General features: G+C 35.0%; 1 protein-coding gene across 8 annotated transcripts in view; it reads left to right on the top strand.

The window, feature by feature from the left end:
* DDX60 (DExD/H-box helicase 60) overlaps positions 1 to 21,546 on the top strand; it is a 113,753-nt gene that overhangs the window by 8,483 nt on the left and 83,724 nt on the right. For 7 of the 8 annotated variants that reach the window (XR_004283171.1, XM_032332591.1, XM_032332590.1 and 4 more), the window contains 5 exons: positions 4,666 to 4,855; positions 6,176 to 6,517; positions 7,372 to 7,488; positions 11,620 to 11,781; positions 13,691 to 13,849. Coding sequence is in view for 7 of the 8 variants with exons in the window: in XM_032332591.1 (XP_032188482.1) it covers positions 4,666 to 4,855; positions 6,176 to 6,517; positions 7,372 to 7,488; positions 11,620 to 11,781; positions 13,691 to 13,849 (970 nt within the window). In the remaining variant the exon portion in view is untranslated. The remainder of the gene's footprint in view (positions 1 to 4,665; positions 4,856 to 6,175; positions 6,518 to 7,371; positions 7,489 to 11,619; positions 11,782 to 13,690; positions 13,850 to 21,546) is intronic. The other variant, XM_032332593.1, reaches the window with a different exon arrangement.

Here is a 21,546-nt window from a genome sequence, read left to right on the forward strand (position 1 = left end):
CAGTATTGCTCACAGTTTTGGTCGCACAGAGGTGTAGAGACAAATGTGGGCCTCAGTTGACCATTGGGAGGGTTGCTGGGGATGCATATTGCCTGTGGGAGGCTGTGATATTCAATGGTGCTTCTAGAGGAGGAGTCTGTGTGTTGTGGAAGATTCAGAGAGGAACAGACCGTGTGGCTTCTCTCTGAGGCCAAAGTCAGGGTGTGGACAGTTTACTTTGCTCTGACCCACAAAAAGGTACAAAAAACTGCCAGAGAACAAAAGCCTCCAGATTTAAAAAAGCCCGGAAAAACAGGTTTCCTTGGAGCCCAGCCCCTTGATAGTGGGCAGGGCAACTCTGCCCAAGCAGGATTGACTGAAAAACAATGCAACAGGCCCCTCCCCCAGAAGACAAGCTGAAAGAATAAGAGGACAACCACCACAGGGTCCCCATAAAACTGTAAAACCTGGACACCAGGGCAAAGCAGTATAATCAAACTCCTGGTATTGTCCCACAGCCTGTACATTGCTTAGATACAACTTTTCTCTCTCTCTCTCTTTTTAATTCTTTCTAATGACTCTTGGTGTTTTTTGTTGTTGCTGTTTTGTTTTAACCTTCTTATCATTTCAACTAGATGTTTAATACAACATATTCCATAGTAAAACTTAAATTTTTTCATGCATATGCTTTTTTCTTTTTCTTTTTTAAATATATATAGATATAGGCTTCACTGTAGTCCTTTTCTCCCCTATTCAATACCATATATATATATATATATATATATATATATATATATATATATATATATATCGTGTGTGTGTGTGTGTGTGTGTGTGTATGCCAGTTTTAATTTCCCTGTATCTCTGGGAAGTAGAGTTCTCTAACAGAGAACTCAAAATACACCCAGGAAGAACTGAAATACCTTTCCTAGCCCACACTGAGGGATTATAACCACCTTCCCCTCACTCCCATTGTTTTATTTTGGGTGCCTTTTCTCTTTCTTCTTTCTTTCTTTTTTGGTTGGTCTTTGTTTTTGTACTTTATAAATCTTACTCTTGGGGCTCATTTCGGCTGTTTTTTATTTTTGTTTGTTTGTTTGTTTGTTTGTTTCTTTTTGGTGGTGACCAATAGCTCTGAACCTTCCCAGGAAGCACCTTGCCTAGATAGTGATTGGTATTTTTGGCTGTATACCCCCTCAACCACAACTCAACAGAATGACTAGGAGGAGGAACTCCCAACAAAGAAAAGACCCAGAGACAATGGCCTCTCCCACAGATCTAATGGATATGGATCTAAGCAAGTTGTCAGAAATAGATTTCAAGGTAGCCTATGAAGACAATAGTCAGGTTGGAGAAAACTACCGAAGACTGAAACAGGAAGGAATTAACAACATGAATAGACCCATAACCAGTAACAAGATTGAAGCAGTGATGAAAAAAACCTCCCCAAAAAATAAGAGTCCAGGGCCTGATGGATTCCCTGGGGAATTCTACCAAGCTTTCAAAGAAGAAATAATACCTATTCTCCTGAAGCTGGTTCAAAAAATAGAAATAGAAGGAAAACTTCCAGACTATTTCTATAAAGCCAGCATTACCTTGATCCCCAAACCAGGCAAAGACCCTATCAACAAGCAGAATTTCAGACCAATATCCCTGATGAATGTGGACACCAAGATTCTCGACAAGATCTTAGCTAATAGGATCCAACAGTACTTTAAAAGGATTATCCATCATGACCAGGTGGGATTTATCCCTGAAATGCAAGGTTTGTTCAACATCTGCAAATCAATCAAAGTGACAGAACATATAAAGAAGAGATAAGAACCACATTGTCCTCTCAATTGATGAAGAAAAAGCATTTGACAAAATACAGCATCTGTTCCTGATTAAAACTCTTCAGAATATAGAGATAGAAGGAACATTCCTCAACTTCATAAAATCCGTCTATGAAAACCCACAGTGAGTATCTTTCTCAATGGGGAAAAGTTGAGAGCCTTTCCACTGAGATCAGGAACACAAGGATGCCCATTCTCACCACTGTTGTTCAACATAGTACTAGAAGTCCTAGCAACAACAATCAGACAACAAAAAGAAATAAAAGGTATTCAAATTGACAAAGAAGTCAATATCTCTCTCTTCACAGATGACATGATACTCTATGGAAAACCCCAAAGACTCCACCCCCAAATTACTAGAACTCATACAGCAATTCAGTAATACGGCAGAATACAAAATCTAGTGCATAGAAATCAGTTACCTTCTTATATACTAGCAAAGTAACTGTGGAAAGAGAAGTCAGAGAATCATTTCCATTTACAATAGCACCCAAAACCGTAAGATACCTGGAATAAACCTAACTGAAGAGGCAAAGGATCTATACTCTAGGAATTACAAAACAGTCATGAAAGAAATTGAAGAAGACACAAAAAGATGGAGAAACATTGCATGCTCATGGATCAAAAGAATAAAAATTGTTACAATATTTGTGCTGCCCAGAACAATCTATACTTTCAATGCCATCCTGATCAAAATACCAATGGCATTTTTCAAAGTGCTGGAACAAACTATCCTAAAATTTGTATGGAACCAGAAAAGACCCCAGGTTGCCAAAGAAATGTTGAAAAAGAAAAATAAAGCTGGGGCCATCACATTGCCTGATTTCAAGCTATATATACACAGCTCTATTACAAAATAGCATGGTACTGCAAAAAACAAAACAAAACAAAACAACCCAGACACATAGACCAATAGAACAAAATAGAGAGCCTAGATATGGACTCTCAACTCTATGGTCAACTAATCTTCAACAAAGCAAGAAAAAATATTCAAAGGAAAAAAGTCTCTTCAATAAATGGTGCTGGGAAAATTGGACAGCTATATACAGAGGAATGAAAACCGACCAATCTCTTAAATCATACACAAAGATAAACTCAAAACGGATTAAAGATGTGAGACAGGAATTCATCAGAGTCCTAGAGGAGAACATAGGCAAGAATCTCTTCTACAGCAGTCACAGCAACTCCTTTAAAACCACATCTCCAAAGGCAAAGGGAAACAAAAGCAAATATGAACTTTTGGGACTTCATCAATATAGAAAGCTTCTGCACAGCAAAGGAAACAGTCAACAAATCAAAGAGGTAACCCTAAGAATGGGAGAAGGTATTTACAAATGACATATTAGACAAAGGGCTGATATCCAAGATCTATAAAGCACTTCTCAAACTCAACATCCAAAAAGCAAATAATCAAAAAATGGGTAGAAGATATAAACAGACATTTCTCCTAAGAAGAACTACAAATGGCTAACAGACATATGAAAAAGTGTCTGTTAAATGAAACACAAATAAGTTCAGTATCATTAGCCATCAGGGAGATTTAAATCAAAACCACATTGAGATACTATCTTACACCAGTTAGAATGGCAAAAATTGATAAGGCAAGAAAGGACAAATGTTGGAGAAGTTGTGGATAAAGGGGAACCCCCTTACACTGTTGGTGGGAATGCAGGTTGGTGCAGCCACTTTGGAAAACAGTGTGGAGATTCCTCAAAAAGTTAAAAATTGAACTATCCTATTACCCAGCAATTACACTACTGGGTATTTACCCCAAAGACACAGATGTAGTGAAAAGAAGGGCCGTATGCACCCCAATGTTCATAGCAGCAGTGTCCACAATAGTCAAACTGTGGAAAGAGCTGCGATGCCCTTCAACAGATGAATGGATAAAGATGATATGGTTCATACACACAATGAAATATTACTCAGTCATCATAAATGATGAATACCCAACTTTTGCATCAAACGGGATGGGACTAGAGGAGATTATGCTAAGTGAAATAAGTCAAGCAGAGAAAGTCGGTTATCATATGGTTTCACTTGTGGAACATAAAGAATGACATGGAGGACTTTAGGAGAAGGAAGGGAAAAATGAAGGGGGAGAAATTGGAGTGGGAGGTGAACCATGAAAGACTATGGAAACTGGGAAACAATCTGAGGGTTTTAGAAGGGAGGGAAATGGGGGAATGGGTGAGTCTGGTTATGGTTATTAAGGAGGGCACTCATTGCTTGGAGTGCTGGGTGTTATATGGAAACAATGAATCATGGAACACCACATCAAAAACTAATAATGGACTGTATAGTAACTAGCATAGCATAATAAAAAAGTAATGCATATCTATCTCAGTATATGTCATAGTATATTTTAAATATAATTATATATATGTACATATTTATATGATTAATAGAACTTTGAGAGCTTTTTGATGCTGAATGGACACAGTTTTCTCTTGCTTTATTTGTGCATAACTGTCAATGAACCTATTGTTCTATAAAGAAATAAGATTGATTAAGTGGGAAGCATTTAATACCAGTCTATATGCAGAATAGAGGTGTTAAATTCGGATTCCAATCCAGATACTGATACGTGATCTTACACAATTTGCTCTTATCTTTTTGAACCTCAGTTTCTGTATCTGTAGAATGATAATGATCCTGTCTTTTTCCTATGAAGGATAGTCATGCATATGGATATATTTGGAAAGTCTTAGCATACAGCCTGACATAAAATAATTACTCTGCAAATCACTTGCTGATAATATTGATGATGGATAATAATAACAATGCTACTGTCTTTTTCGGGCTTTATTGAGTCAATATGTAATTTTTGTTTTAACTTTTTTCATTTTAGATATTCCAGTTTATTCAATGATTTTGTTGAATCTGAATTTTTTCTGATTGATGGAGATTCATTACTTACTACATGCATATGTGAGAAATCATTAAAGCCGGGGCAGGAGCTCCACTTCTTTTATCTGGTTGAATACTATCTTATGGATCTTACCAGTAAAGGAGGACAATTTGCCATCGTTTTCTTCAAGGTAACGTGACAGTAGAGTTCTTTACTATGATTTAAGAGCCAGAATTAAAATACCTTACTATTTTGTAATTTTCCCCCTTATTACAAAGTTAAATATATCTAAAACAATTCAGAAAACTTAAAGGGAAGAACAGAAAAAAATACTTAAAATCTCAGTATTCAGAAATTACCATATTTAAGATTATATTTTAGTGATGCTTGGGTGACTCAGTCAGTTAAGTGACTGGCTGAGGTCATGATCCTAGGGTCCTGGGATTGAGGCCCGAGTCTGGCCTCTTGCTCTTCAGGGAGCCTGCTTCTCTCTCTGCCTGTTCTTCCTGTCATTCCCTCTGCTTGTACACACACTCTCTCTTTCTGTCAAATAAATAAATAAATAAATAAATAAATCTTTTTTAAAAAAGAGTATATTTTATTCTCAATAATTAAATTTCATGTAAAGACACACAGGATCATGAAGGAGGATGAGCTATCCTCTCAACCAAAACTCAGTTGATCTCTGGATTCTACTTTTCCAACTCTGAAAACTGCGTCTGTCTTCAGAACTCAGCAATTTATTTGAGCCTTGAAAATGTCAAACTCCTTAATACTGCTTTGCTTATTATTTGCCCTATAATAAATACTTCTGAGGGAATATATTTGATCTTCCTTTTCCAATTATGAATATAATTAGTAAAATATTAAGAGTTTCAAATACAGGTAGGTATAACCACTACCACCCCTTCCTTATTCTGTCCCTAAAGGTAACCACTGTGTTTCTCTTAAGGATTTTGGAGTTCAGTCACTTTGCAATCTACATTCTTGCTAGATTTTTAAACATTGCTGACTTTTTGCAAGCAATGTTTTAAATAAAGAGCCAGGATTCTAGTCTAATGTTGACAGTCTAGTTAACTGTACTAATTCTGATCTGTTGAGAAAAAACTCTGCTGCTTCAGGAAGATCATTCTAAATTGGAAAAGTCCTCTCAAAGTGATTCACCTTGGCTTCCTGTTCTGCATAATTTATATCCACCATTTGCTTTTGCATGTTTTTCTGTCCTTTTTCTTTCTGAAGTGACATTGGAGAGAAAAAGAATCAGAACACAAAAGGAAAGTAGGATAAACCTTGACTATTATGTGCCTGCTTAAAGGGGACATATGTATTTAAGTCCAAGTTGTGATTTATGGCTTGTATTTGAGAAATGGCTGTCAAGGCTTAAGGTTCTATTGCCTGACTAAAGCTGAACAAAACTGTGTTGGAATACATTCCTTTAGTGACTTTAATGATATATGTAAACCAGTTAAATGATAATTTCAAAAGAATATACTTTATCCCATCCCCACAGGATGCTGAGTATGCATATTTCAACTTCCCAGAACTTCTTCCACTGAGAACTGCTTTAATTCTTCATCTTCAGCATAATACCACCATTGATGTTCGAACAACATTTTCTGGATGCCTGTCACAGGAGTGGGAAGCTTTCTTGGCAGACAGTTACCCATATTACCTGATAGTTGCAGATGAAGGCCTGAACCATCTACAAACATACCTTTTCAACTTTTTAATTACTCAGTCTTGGGCGATGAAGGTCAACATTGTCCTTTCCTCAGGGCAAACATCCGATATTCTTCGACTTTATGCATATCTTATGCCAAGCATGCATAAAAACCAAAAATTTTTCAAAGAGGTAACCGATACCTAAAGACAAATTTCTTCTAGGATTTTATAAAATTTAATGAGTCCAGTCATTAAACTCTTTCCAACTCTAGTTGCCTACTGTGAGTAGGAACAGCCCTGGGATTGATTTTTAATTGGGAAGAGGTACTATAATCACTTGATCTCCTTTTATTCTGGTGGAGCAATTTCTGAATCTGAGTTTGAAGGATGCCTTAACAAACATGCTTCCCAATCTCTCCTTAAGAAGTTTTTTTTTTAAGTGTTAGATTTTATCTCTAGTATAATAATGTATTTCCTTGTTTAATGAAAACTCATTTTTAAGAGGTTATTTCATTTATCTCTTTACGGATGTTACGTGCTCAAAATAAAAATGTGGTGTATGTTGATAGTGGTTGTTTCTGGGTGATAGGTACCTGGGGGAAGATTATGCTATTCCTTATTTATGTGTGTGTGTGAAATTTTTCATAATAAAATATGGTGTATTAAGTGGGCACACTCTTTGAGATGTTGTAAATGTTCTAAAATTAAATTGTAATGGTGGCTGCACAACTCTGTAACTTCACCAAAAGCCATTGAATTGTCCCCTTAAAAAGTGAGTGAATTTTATATTATGTTAATTATACTTTTCATAGAGTTGTTAAAAATGCACTAAATTCCCGGATAAAATTTAATTCAGCAAAAGCAAAATTGTGCTGCTTGGCAGGCTTTAAAAGAATTGATGATATGTAATTACATTAGTGTATTTTTTTTTAAACTGGGAAATACATTTTAACGATTGTATCTTCAGTATATGATTTTCTGTAGTTGGAAAGTGATTATATATTTTATTTGTGACAATTTATCTGACTTGCCTTCCTTTTACAGAATAAAAAGAAGATTGAGAGTGCTTATAAAACCCTGATTAAACAATTGGAAGAGTATAGAATTTCAGCACTAGAATCACTTTTTGGAAAATTAAAATGGAAAAATATGATGAAAGAGGTACTGAAACCTTAAAAAAAACCCTTTTTATTTGAGTTAATTTTTTGATTATGAAAAAGTTGCAGAAATAGTACTGATTTCCCATAGACTTCTTACCCAGATTCCCCTAATATTAGCATCTGATGTGACCATGGTACATTTTTCAAAACTAGGAAATGAACATCAGCACAATACTATTAACTAAGCTTCACACATTATTTGAGTTTCACTTACTTTTCCACAAATGTCCTTTTTCTGTTCTAGGATTCTGTCCAGCATCCCACATCCATTAATTTTTTACTCTCTAGTCTCTTCCAATCTGTAGTAGTTTCCTTGTCTTCTGTGCTTTTGATGTTTTTGAAAGGTATTGATCATTTATTTATTTATTTTAATATCCCTCAATTTGGGTTTGTCTGGTGTTTTTTAATGACTGGGATGAAGTTATTTATTTTTGGCAAGAATGCCAATGAATTGGTATTGTGAGCAATAGTATGTCAAAGGGTTCATGATATTGATATGTCTTAACACTGATTAAGCTGGTGCCTTCTAGCCTTCTCCACTGTAAAGTTGCTATCTTTCCTGACTATGTAAATCCTGTTTTTTCTCAGACTTTTGCTAATTAATTTTAGAACCCATCAATGGATCTTGTCATCAACAATTATTGCTAGGTATGTTTGCCCAATAGGTATTTTGTATTTCACTCTTTCCTTCTACTTTTCTTACTTAGAATTCTGTAAGGGAAAGCTCCTATATCTCTGCCCTTTACTTGTTTATTTACTAGAATTCTGTAAGGAAAAGCTCCTATATCTCTGCCCTTTACTAGTTTATTTACTTATATCAGCATAGACTAGGGAATATTTTACACTATGGATCAGAGTCCAATATTACAATAGTTTTGGTGCTCAAATAGTTCTTGGTTTGAACACTAGAGACTCCTTCAAGTTTGCACCTATGTTCTTTTGCATGCCCACCCCCCTTCCCATCTTTTTCTCTTCTAAAACCACTTTATTGAGGTTTGATGACATACCTTGCGGTGATGGTTACATGGCTGTATATTTATCTTCAAATTCATCAGGCCCCATCTTTTTGAGCACTGTTTTACTTTTTGAAACCACAACTCGTAATTTCTCTGCTTCAACCTTGAAATCAACCACTTCTCCAAGGAGTTCTGGTTGCTTTTGTGGAAAACGGTATTTAGAAGCCAAGATCTGGGAAATATGTTTGTTCATTTATTTTTTCTTTTTAAATTTATTTATTTGACACAGAGAGAGCACACACAGGGGAAGCATCAGAGGGAGAGGGAGAAGCAGGCTCCTCACTGAGCATCCCACTGATGTGGGGCTTGATCCCAGGACTCTGGGTTCATGACCTGAGCTGAAGGCAGATGCTAACTGACTGAGTCATCCAGGTGCCCCTGTTTGTTCATTTCTACTGGGGTATCATTGCAATGAGGATTTTTCAGCAGACATAGCTAGGAAATATATGTATATATGCTAAGCCATGCATCTACACCTGTCTATTTTTTAATCTATCATCTATCGTAAATATCACGTATTTATACCAGTAACTTCTACTTTGATCCAACTTCCTATGCTTCATTTTACCCTTTCCCTTTCCTTATTTGTAATTTCTTTCTTCAATTTATGAGAAATTTATCTCTCATTATGCACTATATATATATAAAGTTGTTTTAGGATTGCTAACCATATCTTGTGAGAAACATATTTACTAGAAGGTTACAGGATTTATGTGCAGTTCTTTTTATCTTTAGTCATAGAATACATAAAATACTGCTTTCCAAAGTTATTTAGGTTAGTTCTTTTCTTGCAGGCCCCATTCAGTTTGGTTGTTATTCATTACTAATACAGTTAGGTTGATTGGTTAGTATTTGTATTTCACTTTGGGTCCCTGCCACCCATTTACAGTTTGTTTTTAATTATCTGTTTATTTTGGAGGGTATGTGAAAGGTGTAAGAAGAATACTTATGATTCTAAGAATCAGAGATATACAAAAGATAGGTTCAAAGCGACACTTTGTTCTTATCCCTGCTGCTCTGATCCCATTCTCCTCTACAGTTACCCCTTTCCCAAATACTTTCCGTAAGTGATTTGTCTCTTTAGTTTCAGGTTTATCTTTCTTGTATTATTATTGTTATTATTTTTTGTACAAAAAAGCAGATGTGTGTATTTTTTTATATCTTCTTTCTTAAAGGATCATATATATAGATATTTTTCAGTATCTTTCTTTTTATTCTTAACAGCATATTTAGCAATCATTTTAAAACAATTTATAGATATCTTCTTCATTATGTTATATAGCTGCATAGCACTTCTTCATGTGGATGTACTGTAATTTGTTTAACCAGTTTTCTATTATGCAATTTATACTTGCTTTTAACATTTTGCAATTATAATCAATGCTGTAATAAATAATTATTTGTAACATATGCAATTTTTTTTATTATTGGAGGTATAGCTTCAGAGTAGCTTTTAAAAATGGAATCAATGAGCCAAAAGATAGAGATGAACCATGAGAGACTGTGGACTCTGAGAAACAAACTGAGGGTTTTGGAGGGGAGGGGTGTGGGGGCTTAGGTGAGTCTGATGGTGGGTATTAAAGAGGGCACGTGTTGCATGGAGCACTGGGTGTGGTGCAAAAAACAATGAATCTTGGAAAACTGAAAAAATAAAATTAAATAGAAAAAAATAGGACGATAAATATAAAGTTAAGTTATTATCATCACTTAATAATGTTATCCGTTGGGGCACCTGGATGGCTCAGTGGTTTAAGCCTCTGCCTTTGGCTCGGGCATGATCCTAGGGTCCTGAGATAGAGCCCTGTATCGGGCTCTCTGCTCAGCAGGAGCCTGCTTCCCCCTCTTTATCTGCCTGCCTCTCTGCCTACTTGTGATCTCTCTTTCTGTGTCAAATAAATAAATAAAAATCTTAAAAAAAAATTAAGAAAATGTTATGCTGTAAATTGTTTCTTTGTTAAAAGGATTTGAAATTGTGGAGTTTTATGGAGACAATAAAAGTATTTTGAGAGTTGTAAATCTCTCTGCAAAGTAATATGACTAATAATAATAAATAATAAACATAAAAAGATAAATGTATATGTTGCTTACTTAGGTTTTATTAATTTTAATTTTAGAAGGATTATATCATTTTTTTGTCTTTAAATTTTAAGTCCTCTCTACATTACAGATATTAGCACTTTGTGATATATATTATGAATATTTTCTTCCAACTTGTCAGTTTTTTTTTACTTTGTTTATGATTTTTTGTTGTGTACATTTTTAAAAATTTTAATGTCAAATTTATTAATTTTTTTGTTGTGTTGTTGCCTCTAGACTTTGAGTCATAGTCAGAAAGACTTGCCCTACATACATACATCAAAGAGGATTTGCCTGTGGTTTCTTCCTATACTTAAAATTTCTAAAAACTTAGACTCCTAATCTATTTGTAATTCATTCTTATAGTGTGAGGTATAGATATAATTTTTATTTTTTCAAAGGGATGCTCAGTAACATTTATTAGAAAGTCCTTTTTTATCTCAGTGATTTCAGATGCAACATTTATTAAATTTCTATATGTTTTTGGAAATAAATCTGGACATTCCACTCTGTTCCTCTGGTTTATTTGCAAATTTTACACTCTTTTGATTAGAAAGATTTAATAGTATTTTTAATACTATTTCTATATAAATATAGAATATTTATATAATATATAAAATATTATATAAGAGAAATGACACATCACTTGATTTCCAGTGCTGTCTGTTATCATTAGAATATTCTAATATTTCTTAATTTGTAAATAAAAATATGCTATTTGTTCTCATATTACTAGAGAGTTCAAACATTTTTTCTATTTTGTTAATATTTATATTTCTTCTGTGAATTATCTGCTCATGTCTTATTAAAGGCCAAGATGTTTTATTATTGATTGATAATAATTTACAGCTCTTTACATAGTTAAATTTTAATTTTACTAAAACATGTATCTTCCCATCTTAAAATTTTATCATTTTTAACAGAAATTTTATAGTTTTATGTAGTCATACCTATCTTTGTATGATTTCTTCTAGTAAGATTACTTATGAATAAAAATATTTTTAAAATATCCTGACATTTACAGTTTTCTTTTGTCACAGGCATGTGAAACTATTTCTCAGCTTAAGCAACTCTGGCCAGAAGGATCTGACATTCGACGTGTTCTTTGTGTTACTTCATGCTCGTTGTCTTTGAGAATGTACCATCACTTTTTAGAAAACAGAAAGAAGACTATGTCTGATGAAAAAACTAACATCCAAGAGGTGTGATTGTTGTAGCTTTACTGGGAAACACCACTGCTTTCCACTTTTGAAATTTTACTGATTTTCATCTACCTTTTTTTCCATTTGGTACTTTACTTATTTCCCCAACTTATATAAATTTCTCCCAAAAGATGGAAAAACTGGAATTTGCTTATCAGAAATATTTATGATGCTGTTATATGATTTAGTGTTTTACTCTACAGACGTTTCCCCCAGTACACATTTAGTAAAATTTATCCAATCATCTAGAAGAAGGGGTAATAAGAAAGGAAATTAGCTCTTGATGAGAGCTTACATTATAATGTTCTGTGTTTTTTATATGCCTTGTGTCTTATATTCTCACAACAGCATTTTAAGGGAGGTATTTATTCACATTTCACATATGGAAACACCTGAGGTTCAGAAAGTCCAGGTAACATTTTTTTTTTAAATTGTGTTATATTAGTCTCCAAACAGTACATCATTACTTTTTGATGTGGTGTTCCAAGATTCATTGTTTATGTATAACACCCAGTGCTCCATGCAATACGTGCCCTCCTTAATACCCATCACCAGGGTTACTTAACCAACCCCTTGCCCCTCTAAAACCCTCAGTTTGTTTCTCAGAGTCCACAGTCACTCATGGTTCTCCAAGTAACATTCCTTAATTAAATTGTGGTGTGGAATGAGGATTGAACCTATATCTGTCTTGTCCAAATTCTGTAACACCAAACTGTCTTTAGAAAGAACATTTCTTGCTGTGAAGTGTGTAAACCTGGCGATTCACAGACCTGTACCCCTGGGGATAAAAATGTATTATATGTTTATAAAAAGTAAAAAATTAAAAAAAAGAAAGAAAGAACATACTTGCTGTAGTGTCTTAGTGCCATCCTAGCTGGAGGAAATACTAAAGCTCTTAACCTTCTTAATGGTTGATAGAGTTCATTAAGAATCTGTTGGTCAGTATGGGTTTGCTGGCCAGCTAAACAGTCATCCCTATATATATATGTGTTTATATGCACACCCACACACACACACACACACACGTACACATACTATTTTGTTATACAACCTGACTCCTGGGGGATTCTTGCCTGAATTTTTATTAAAGTAAAATGGAGCCTTTTGTAACTTTTTGTACATTCTCAGAAATGAATAGGGTTTACTACCTTTTACCTAGCATCATTTATATTTGGTTTTCTAATATCTACTTGAATATATTCTTTTTTTGTTAATTATAGTTCTACTTGAATATATTCTTAGTAAAATATCTTTTATGTCATTAGATATTACATTTTAAATTATTATCACAAAAATGGTACCAAACCAAGTGTTTCTTGCTGGAACTTCTAGGCATTAGACCCTATTTGGCCCTGTGGAGGCACTCTGAAATAAATCATAGTTTTGTTTCACTGACAACACTGCAAACATTTGAAGATGGCCAAGAGGTCCTTGTCCCATCACGTTAAATATGCCCATTTCTTTATTCTTTTTTAAATTGGATAAGTTCTTTTAGATGTGTCCTGGTTTCTTCACTCTAAATAGTATTCAGTGTAACTTTTAAAATACAATGCTTTGGACAGAATAGGACATTTAAAGCATGGCTCCATCCTTGCAAAGTCCTGTTCCCACAGGAACAGATAAATTTCATTAACTGTTGGATCAGCTCATGTAAAGTTAAGCTTAACTAAAAATACTAAAAAAATTCTTTATGTAAACTACTATTGAGCTGGCAGTTCCCCATCTCCTTACCTGACATCTGGGTTTTGTATGCAGTCAAATTTATGTATGAAGAAAAAAAACTCAAAAGCCTTATTGAATAAAGAATGTAACAAAGCAAAGTGTGGCTGCTGACCTTTGTGGTGTTGCATGTGTATCATGCAATTTCATAGTCTGCTGATCTCTATTTTACCTTCTTTATTTTACTCAGGTGGAAAGTAATTGCTTAGCTTTACAAGAGATGGAAGATTTGTGTAAACTGCATTGTCTCAGTGTGGTTTTCCTTCTCCACTTACCTCTTTCTCAAAGAGCCTGCACTAGATTCATCACTTCTCATTGGACTAAGAACATTCACACTTTCTTAAAAATGGTAAATATGTTCTTTATTAATTAATTTATTTTTTTGTTTCCATTGTTTGATATAAAGAAACCACAGTCACCTTCAAAAATAGATTCATAAGGGGGCACATTCATAGCTCAGTTGGTTAAGCATCTGACTTGGTTTTGGCTCAGGTCATGATCTCAGGGTTGTGAGTTCAAGCCTCATGCTGGGCTCCATGTTGGACAAAGAGCCTATTAAAAAAAAGAAGAAGATTTATAAGGGGATATTGTCAACTGTTTGGAGACCTTAAAGATTTAAGGGCCCAAGTCAGTTTCTTCCTGATTTCAAAAACGCTGGAAGTAATAACAAACAGCATGATATATATCCAATCTAAGAATAAAACAAAACAAAAAAAACCTATTTTCCTTCTAATTGTGGTCAAGATAAGGTTTATGTGTCATTAATTATAAGAGATTTGTGACCATTTTTTGTTCTGCTCTTGAGAGGAATTGAAAGTATAAATGTATTGGTTATTTATGTCCATTATAGATGTTAGATAGAGAAAATTTGTAGACTTTAGGAAAATAGTAAAAACAAAAGAAATAGTCGGTGACTCACTATTCAAATCAATTCATATATTACATTGGAATATATTATATTATATATGAACATATAATGTAAATATTTTTCTTTTCACATATTTTAAATTTTTCTCTCATACTCTTGGTTAATCTCATTTTTTAATGGCTACTATTTTTTAATGGGTATACCATGGTTTACTCACCCCTTTTTCTATTATAAGATAATAAGAGATTTTAATTGTTGTATTATAAATGCTGCTATTTTCCAGGTTCTTTGAGTGTAAGACTTTTCCTTTAATTTGGGGATATTGACTTAGACTTCATGCTCAGAAGTGGGATTAGTGGATAAATTTAAATACAAGATTTTTAAAAATCTTGATACTTGTAGTCAAAATGTTCAAGGAAAGTATTTTAGAACCAATTAATTCATAAGCTAGTCCACAAATATTTATCTAATATATGTACATTGTGAGAGACACTGAGGATACAGTGAGAAAAATAAGAATATATTTACCCATCTCACCCCATCACTTTTATAAACCTATATTTTGCAGAAAGAGAAGTATTAAATTTTTAAAATTATTATTAAGGAGGAATTATAGGATACTTTAAAGTCTGATAATAAAAAGATTCAATTCAGTTAGAAAAGAATGGCTTCTTTTAAGAGATGAAGAGAAATGAAGTAATGCAAATCTTGAAGGATTTGCAAGTTGGAGAGAGGATGGATACTGGATTACAGGAGATGAAACAGCATGTGGGATCATCCCGAGAATGGCATGATCAAGGAACTGGAACACAGCTTGTATAACTGGAATAGAAAGAATATGGGAAAGTGATAAAGCTGAAGAGATGGGTAAGAGACAAATCATATAGGAAGGACAGTATAGATCCTGTAAAGGGAATGGAGATTTAACTTGATCATAAGCACAATGAGAACCAACTGAATGATTTCATGCAAATAAATGACACTTTCATTAAAAAAATTTTCTTTTCTTTGGCTTGCAATGCAGAGAGTGCATTGTAGTGGCAAAACTGGATTTACGGAAACCAGTTAGGTGACTGTTACCTCAGTCCATGTAAGTGTTAATTATATTAGGGACTAAGGAAGTGGTAAGTAAGAATGAATACCAATAGGCAATTTCAACAATTATTTAACAAGTTAACTATGGGCATGAGAGAAAGGGAAAAGTCAAGTGACTCAAATCTCTGGCTGGAGCATTTGTGGGGATGATGCCATTGTATGAAGTATAATTGTGGAAGAAGATCTCAAGTTCAGTTTTGGAGATGCTGAGTTTGAGGTGCCAATGAAATACTCAAATGGAGATATCTAGTAGGCAATTTGAAATACTGGTTGAAGCTTAACAGAGTGGAATGAATTGGGGATCAAGATTTGGAAATCACTAGGCAATGGATGTTAATTTATGCCAAGGCAGTGGATAAAATGATTTTGGGAAAGACAAGAGGGCCTAGGACAGAGACCTGAGATCCTCCAATTTAAAATGGTTAGGAATAGATTGAGACACTGGCAAGGGACACTGAGAAGGAGCTACTTAGATGAATAGTGTTGAAAGCTTAGAGAATAGACTACTATGAAGGTCAAAGGAACTGGGCTTTTCAAAAGGTGGGTTAATACTACCACATGCCATGGAGAGAGCTATAGGAGGTTGAGGACTGAAAATAGTACTTTGGGTTTAATAGCATAAGACTCACTGCTTATTGTAATTAAGAGAAATATTTTAAAATATTTTTTTAAAGGAAATATTAATGGAAATGTTAGAAGCCAGAATCTATGGCAGAGTGGATTCAGTAGTGAGTGGAAGGGAGAAGATAAAGATGAAGAGAAGTTTATATGTAAGGAGTTGAGAATAAAGAAAGTGACAGGATAAAATACAATAGGAAGGTGGGTCAATTAGGAATGTTTTTAAAATGGCAAAGACTGAGCATGTTTAAATTAAGAGAGAGGATAGGATGAAAATCAGGGAAAAGTAAGGTGAGAGGGGATGGGGTCTAGCATATGTTGCTATACAGAGGGAGAGGTATTGCCATTCTCATAGGAGAGAATAAAGAAAGAATGGTGCAGCATTGGCTGTGATGGAAATTGTAAGATAACTTTGTTTCTGTGTCTGGTTTAAGGTTCTTTATGAAATAGGAGTCAAAGTCAAATACTGAATGCTGTGGTGGGGAAGCAAGCCCAGAAGTTTAAGAACGGTGAAATATTTTGGAAATATTTACCGAGGATCTTAGGGGAGTAAACTATATTGAGGGGGTATACTATATATATATATTATATATATATAGGGGTGTGTGTATATATATATATATATATATATATAGTATAGGGGGTATATATATATCTATATATCTATATAGATATATAGGACTTGTGCTATATATATATATGGACTTGTGCTTTCCTTGTGATTCTTTCTGCCTGTCACTGGATCTGCTCTTTTCAGGGAAATAGGCCCCAAAGGCCCTGAGCCTCAGTCTAAGTAAGCCCTTAGGCCTCTGGGAGCACATTGGGTTCTATTTATTCATTTATTTATTTGTTCCTTCGTTACCTTATCCCCACTGAGCTCCGGGGAGAGGGCCTACCCTGTCCTCCCCTGGAAGCAAGGCCTTGTTCTTAGCTGTCCAGCACTTCCATACCATTTTGCCTGTGGATGATCCTGGCTGGGGCCAAGCCACCCAGTTCCACTCTCCCAAAGTAGCCCCTCGGCCAGGAGAGTGGCCTTTTATACATCTATTTATTTTGTATGTGTGTATTCGTGCGCAGGAGGTTGTTTGTTGCTTTATTTTTTTAAGGCTCTGGAGTGTTGTGTATGGTTTCTCTTCACCTCCCAGCCTTCCCACGGGCACTTCCAAGAAGAGAGGGCATTTCTTGCAAAGCAAAGGAGAAATCCCCTGGAACGGTGGACAGTAGTGCCCATCAGCTGTGGTGGACCTTCCTGAAAAATAAATATCCTCTAAATATTAAAAACTATATATCACTCTGTCCTACCTAGCACTTTGAAGGTTTATTTGAAGTTTTTGACAAAACAATTATAGTTGCATCAGTGTGTTTTATTGCACGATTTTCTTTTTCTAGTAGTCTCAACAACATGCCTATAAGCACAAGGAAAGCAATTGGATGGTATGGAAAAAAGGGACGTGATAATTTAGGCACAAAAAAGCTATTAGTAGATATACATAATTTTATGGAAAAGAAAAAAGGAAAAGAAATTTTAGTATCTTCACAAGAGGATGGTAAAAATGATAGACGAGAAAACAAGGTTGCATGAGGTAAACCAAATGGACTCTATTGGATAGGTCCTATCCAGAACTGAGGTCCTGATATGATTAATAAAGAAGTGTGGATGATCATTACACAAAGTTAGATGGATGGATCAACAGGAGGGAGTAAGGAATTATTCATCAGGGAGTGTGGCATATACTTAATGTTTTCTTGTCTGAGTCTACCACTCACTTACTTTTCCATCTGCCTATAAATGCCTGCAACTCCACACCTGGAGGATTTATTTGCTTGATCTGAAATGCTGAAGTATTAATTCTCATGCCCTCCACCAAAGACAGATGAGGAATTGGTGGATGAAGACCCCAGCTTCCTTGTATATAAGTTGAGATATGTATTCTACACTGTCTCCTAGAATTCCTAGTGAAATTAAGTTCCAGTTGTTCCCAGTGGTCATGGATTGGATAATGTATCCTTTATTGGTTTCTTTTCTTTCCTGTCTTACTTCTGTATTCCCTGGCTGGTGTTTCTTGTGATCACTCTGTTAGTTGAAGTTGAGTCTCAGGGGAGTGCAAACCAGGACGGAGAGGGAGGGTAAGTTTTGGTGATGACAAGGTCATTGGTGTGTCCATGAGAACGTGAGATGGATAGAATGGTGAAGGGGGGTGGTCACTGGATATAAGAAATTCAAGAAATGTTGCAATAAATGTCTCCTTGGAGGTTAAAGTTATACATGGTGTTGTTAAGATAGAGGCAGAGGGGGACTGTGAGCTGGCGTGAAAAAAAAAAACCATTAAGTGAGGGGAAGTGAGCAAGGAATTTGTTAAATGAGCATGTTAGGGAGGACTTCTGAATAGTACAGAGAGAAGAAAGGCAGAATTTTATAGAATAGTGTGAAAAAATAGTTTGAAATGATGAGTTGGTGAGTGATGAGGATACAACTTCTATTTCATAACCCTGAGGTAAAACTGTATGTGAAAGGGTGAGCAGCTTTTCTTTGTTATGATTGCAAGGGAAGTAATGTTATTGGGGAAGAATCAGAGTTTCATCCAAGTCTCTATCTTCTCACTTTCTCATTCTCAGCAAACAAGAGTATCAGAACAACCCAAGAGGAATCATTTAGAGTTTCTTGCCTTTTCTTTCCTCTAGGGTCTCTTATGGCTGTCTGATGAATTCTATGCAGGGAGTTCTCCCTTCCTCAGGATAATACAAATGCATAAAATAAGATATTTAGGATTACAAGGGTATCAGTTACATAGAAACAGCTATTAAAATATTAAAAACAGGGGCACCTGGGTGGCTCAGTGGGTTAAAGTCTCTGCCTTCAGCTCAGGTCATGATCCCAGCGTCCTGGGGTCCTGGGATCCAGCCCGCATGGGGCTTTCTGCTCAGTAGGAAGCCTGTTTTCCCCCCTCTCTCTCTGCCTGCCTCTCTGCCTACATGTGATCTCTATTTGATAAATAAATAAAATCTTAAAAAAATATATTAAAAACACACATTTGTGATTTAGTAATATATGTGTTTACTTGTTACTACATTAGGCAGTCCTATAACTACCATGCTTTCAATGTATGGTAAATATAAACAGTATCTCTAGATGTTTGTAGCACTTGTAATGTAATGTGAGGATATGTTATTTCTACTGGTGCTAAATCCCAGCTAAGGCATAGAAGTATGGCATGTCACCTGGGTTTATTACTGAAAATAAACATTTTTGCTATGTTATCAAAAATTAAAATATAATTTTATGATCTAAATTCATTAACTCCCTAAATTCTATTAGGTAAAAAACTCCTCTGATAAGATTTTTTTTGCATGACCTCTGTCCTCACAACCCCACCTTCTAGTTGGACCGGCATGTGGTCTTACTTTAGGGATTGGGGGAAAATAATCAAATTTCCTGCCCTTTGAAAGAATAATATTGGTCTGTATATAACAAATATTATTGAAAAATACAATAACCTTCTTCTGCCCATACTGAACCTTCCTCATAAAGTGTCCATGAATTGAGGAGGGCAGAGAGGTGGAGAATAAATGAAGTCACCATGAGTGGGGTGGGAAGGGCATTATAGAATCCCCCTAAAGTTTCAGGGTTATGTGCATGGATAAAACCTGTGATTAATTTTTAGGGCACAGACTGGGAGATACCTGGTCTCACTTAGGATACCTGTGGCTATATGTGCCAGGGAACTGGACTAGAAAATGCAGTGTGGTGTCTATCCATGAAAGTATGGGAAATGGTGCCTGAACTTCCTGAGGGAGGGTCTGAAAGTTCTTGTAGGTTCTGAATGAGTCATGCTAGTTGATTGAAAGGGAAGGGAAATCGGCTAGTCTTTACAGAATTTTCAGAAACCAGATGAGGGAATAAGTGGGAAAAGACATCTTTAAGTCTGAGGACGTATTTCAGTAGACTATGAGCTCCATGGGATCAAATGAAAGCCACTCCACAGCCACTGACCATTTAATCTCTATTCAAGGGATCTGGATCTATTGCCCATGTAGAATACTGAAGAGTGAGGTATAACTGGAGACAACCATACTGAGTGGTGGGCACTGTTTTTTACCAAAATGTATAAATCTTTTTAGACACATTTTGTTGTTGTTGTTGTTGTTTTCCCACAAATATATAAACACTCCTGTCAAAGCCTGGCATGAGAGACTCATGAAAAGAATTGATCTGAGTGTGACTAGGAAGTAATTAAATTGGACTGATTTTACTTTGTAGTGCTTACATTATATTTACTGAAATGGCATAATGCATATGTAGGATCAACAAAGTTCAGGAACAGAAAAATACATTGTGTATCTAGGTTTATATTTGTGAGTATTTATGTTTATATTATATATATATATAATATGTATTTATGTTTATATTTTATATATATATAATATAAATTTATATTTATATTATATATAATTTATATTATATTAGTTTATATTTGTGAGCATTTACAACTACTCTAACAGAAATGTTGAAGGTTTTATGATGTGGTATACACAATACCATGTGGTTCTGCTGATGCTCAGGGGTGAAAATATTTTCCTATATCCCAATTCCTATTGAGGAACTTTCCTTTAGGCATTTTGATAGTCTGTTAGGAAGAGACTGACTATGGTTAATTAAAGGATTAGGAAGACTGTATTTCCAGCTCCTTTTAGTTTATTTATTTAATTTTAAATATTTTACTTATTTATTTGAGAGAGAAAGAAAGACAGTGCATGCATGAGTGACAAGAGGGAGAAGGGAGAGGGAGACACGGACTCTCCGTTTAGCAGGGTAGCCAGAGAGAGAGCTCCATCCCAAGACCCTGGGATCATGACCTGAGCCTAAGGCAGATGCTTAACCAACTAAGCAACCCAGGCACCCCGATTTACTTTAGACATTTCAATAAAAGTCATGTCAGGTTAATACATTAAGCCTATTGACATGACATATCAGATGTTGAAATAATACATTATCATATCAATATTATTGCGTTACAAATTTTGTGCTAAAGTTATTTCTCAGATAATTGATCTTTTGTCAACTTTTTATAGGTTGAATTACATATACTCAGTTACTGAAGGGTATGAATGTAATAATTGTGGTATTGATTTACAGATTTAGATAAATGCTCTGTGTGTATGGTTTTCACTTACAGACAGTTTTATATGGACTCTATAAACAATTTTTATGGACAGTTGTAATTAGGTAAAAAGATATTACAAAGTCTTTCTAAATTGTGGAATGTTCTAAGATGGTTCTGCAGGACATACTTTGTAGTTTTAGCTGATAGAAAAAAAAAATCACTCTTCAATTAGGATGGCATGGATTGAGGACATGATAGGAATAGATGCTAGGTTTTTTGCACCAGCTTTATGTGTGTACTTTACCTATATTACCTCATTAAGACATAACAATACACTTCTTATGTCCTCATTTTACAGGTGAG

This window comes from Mustela erminea, chromosome 2 (genome assembly GCF_009829155.1).
Source record: "Mustela erminea isolate mMusErm1 chromosome 2, mMusErm1.Pri, whole genome shotgun sequence".
NCBI lineage: Eukaryota > Metazoa > Chordata > Mammalia > Carnivora > Mustelidae > Mustela > Mustela erminea.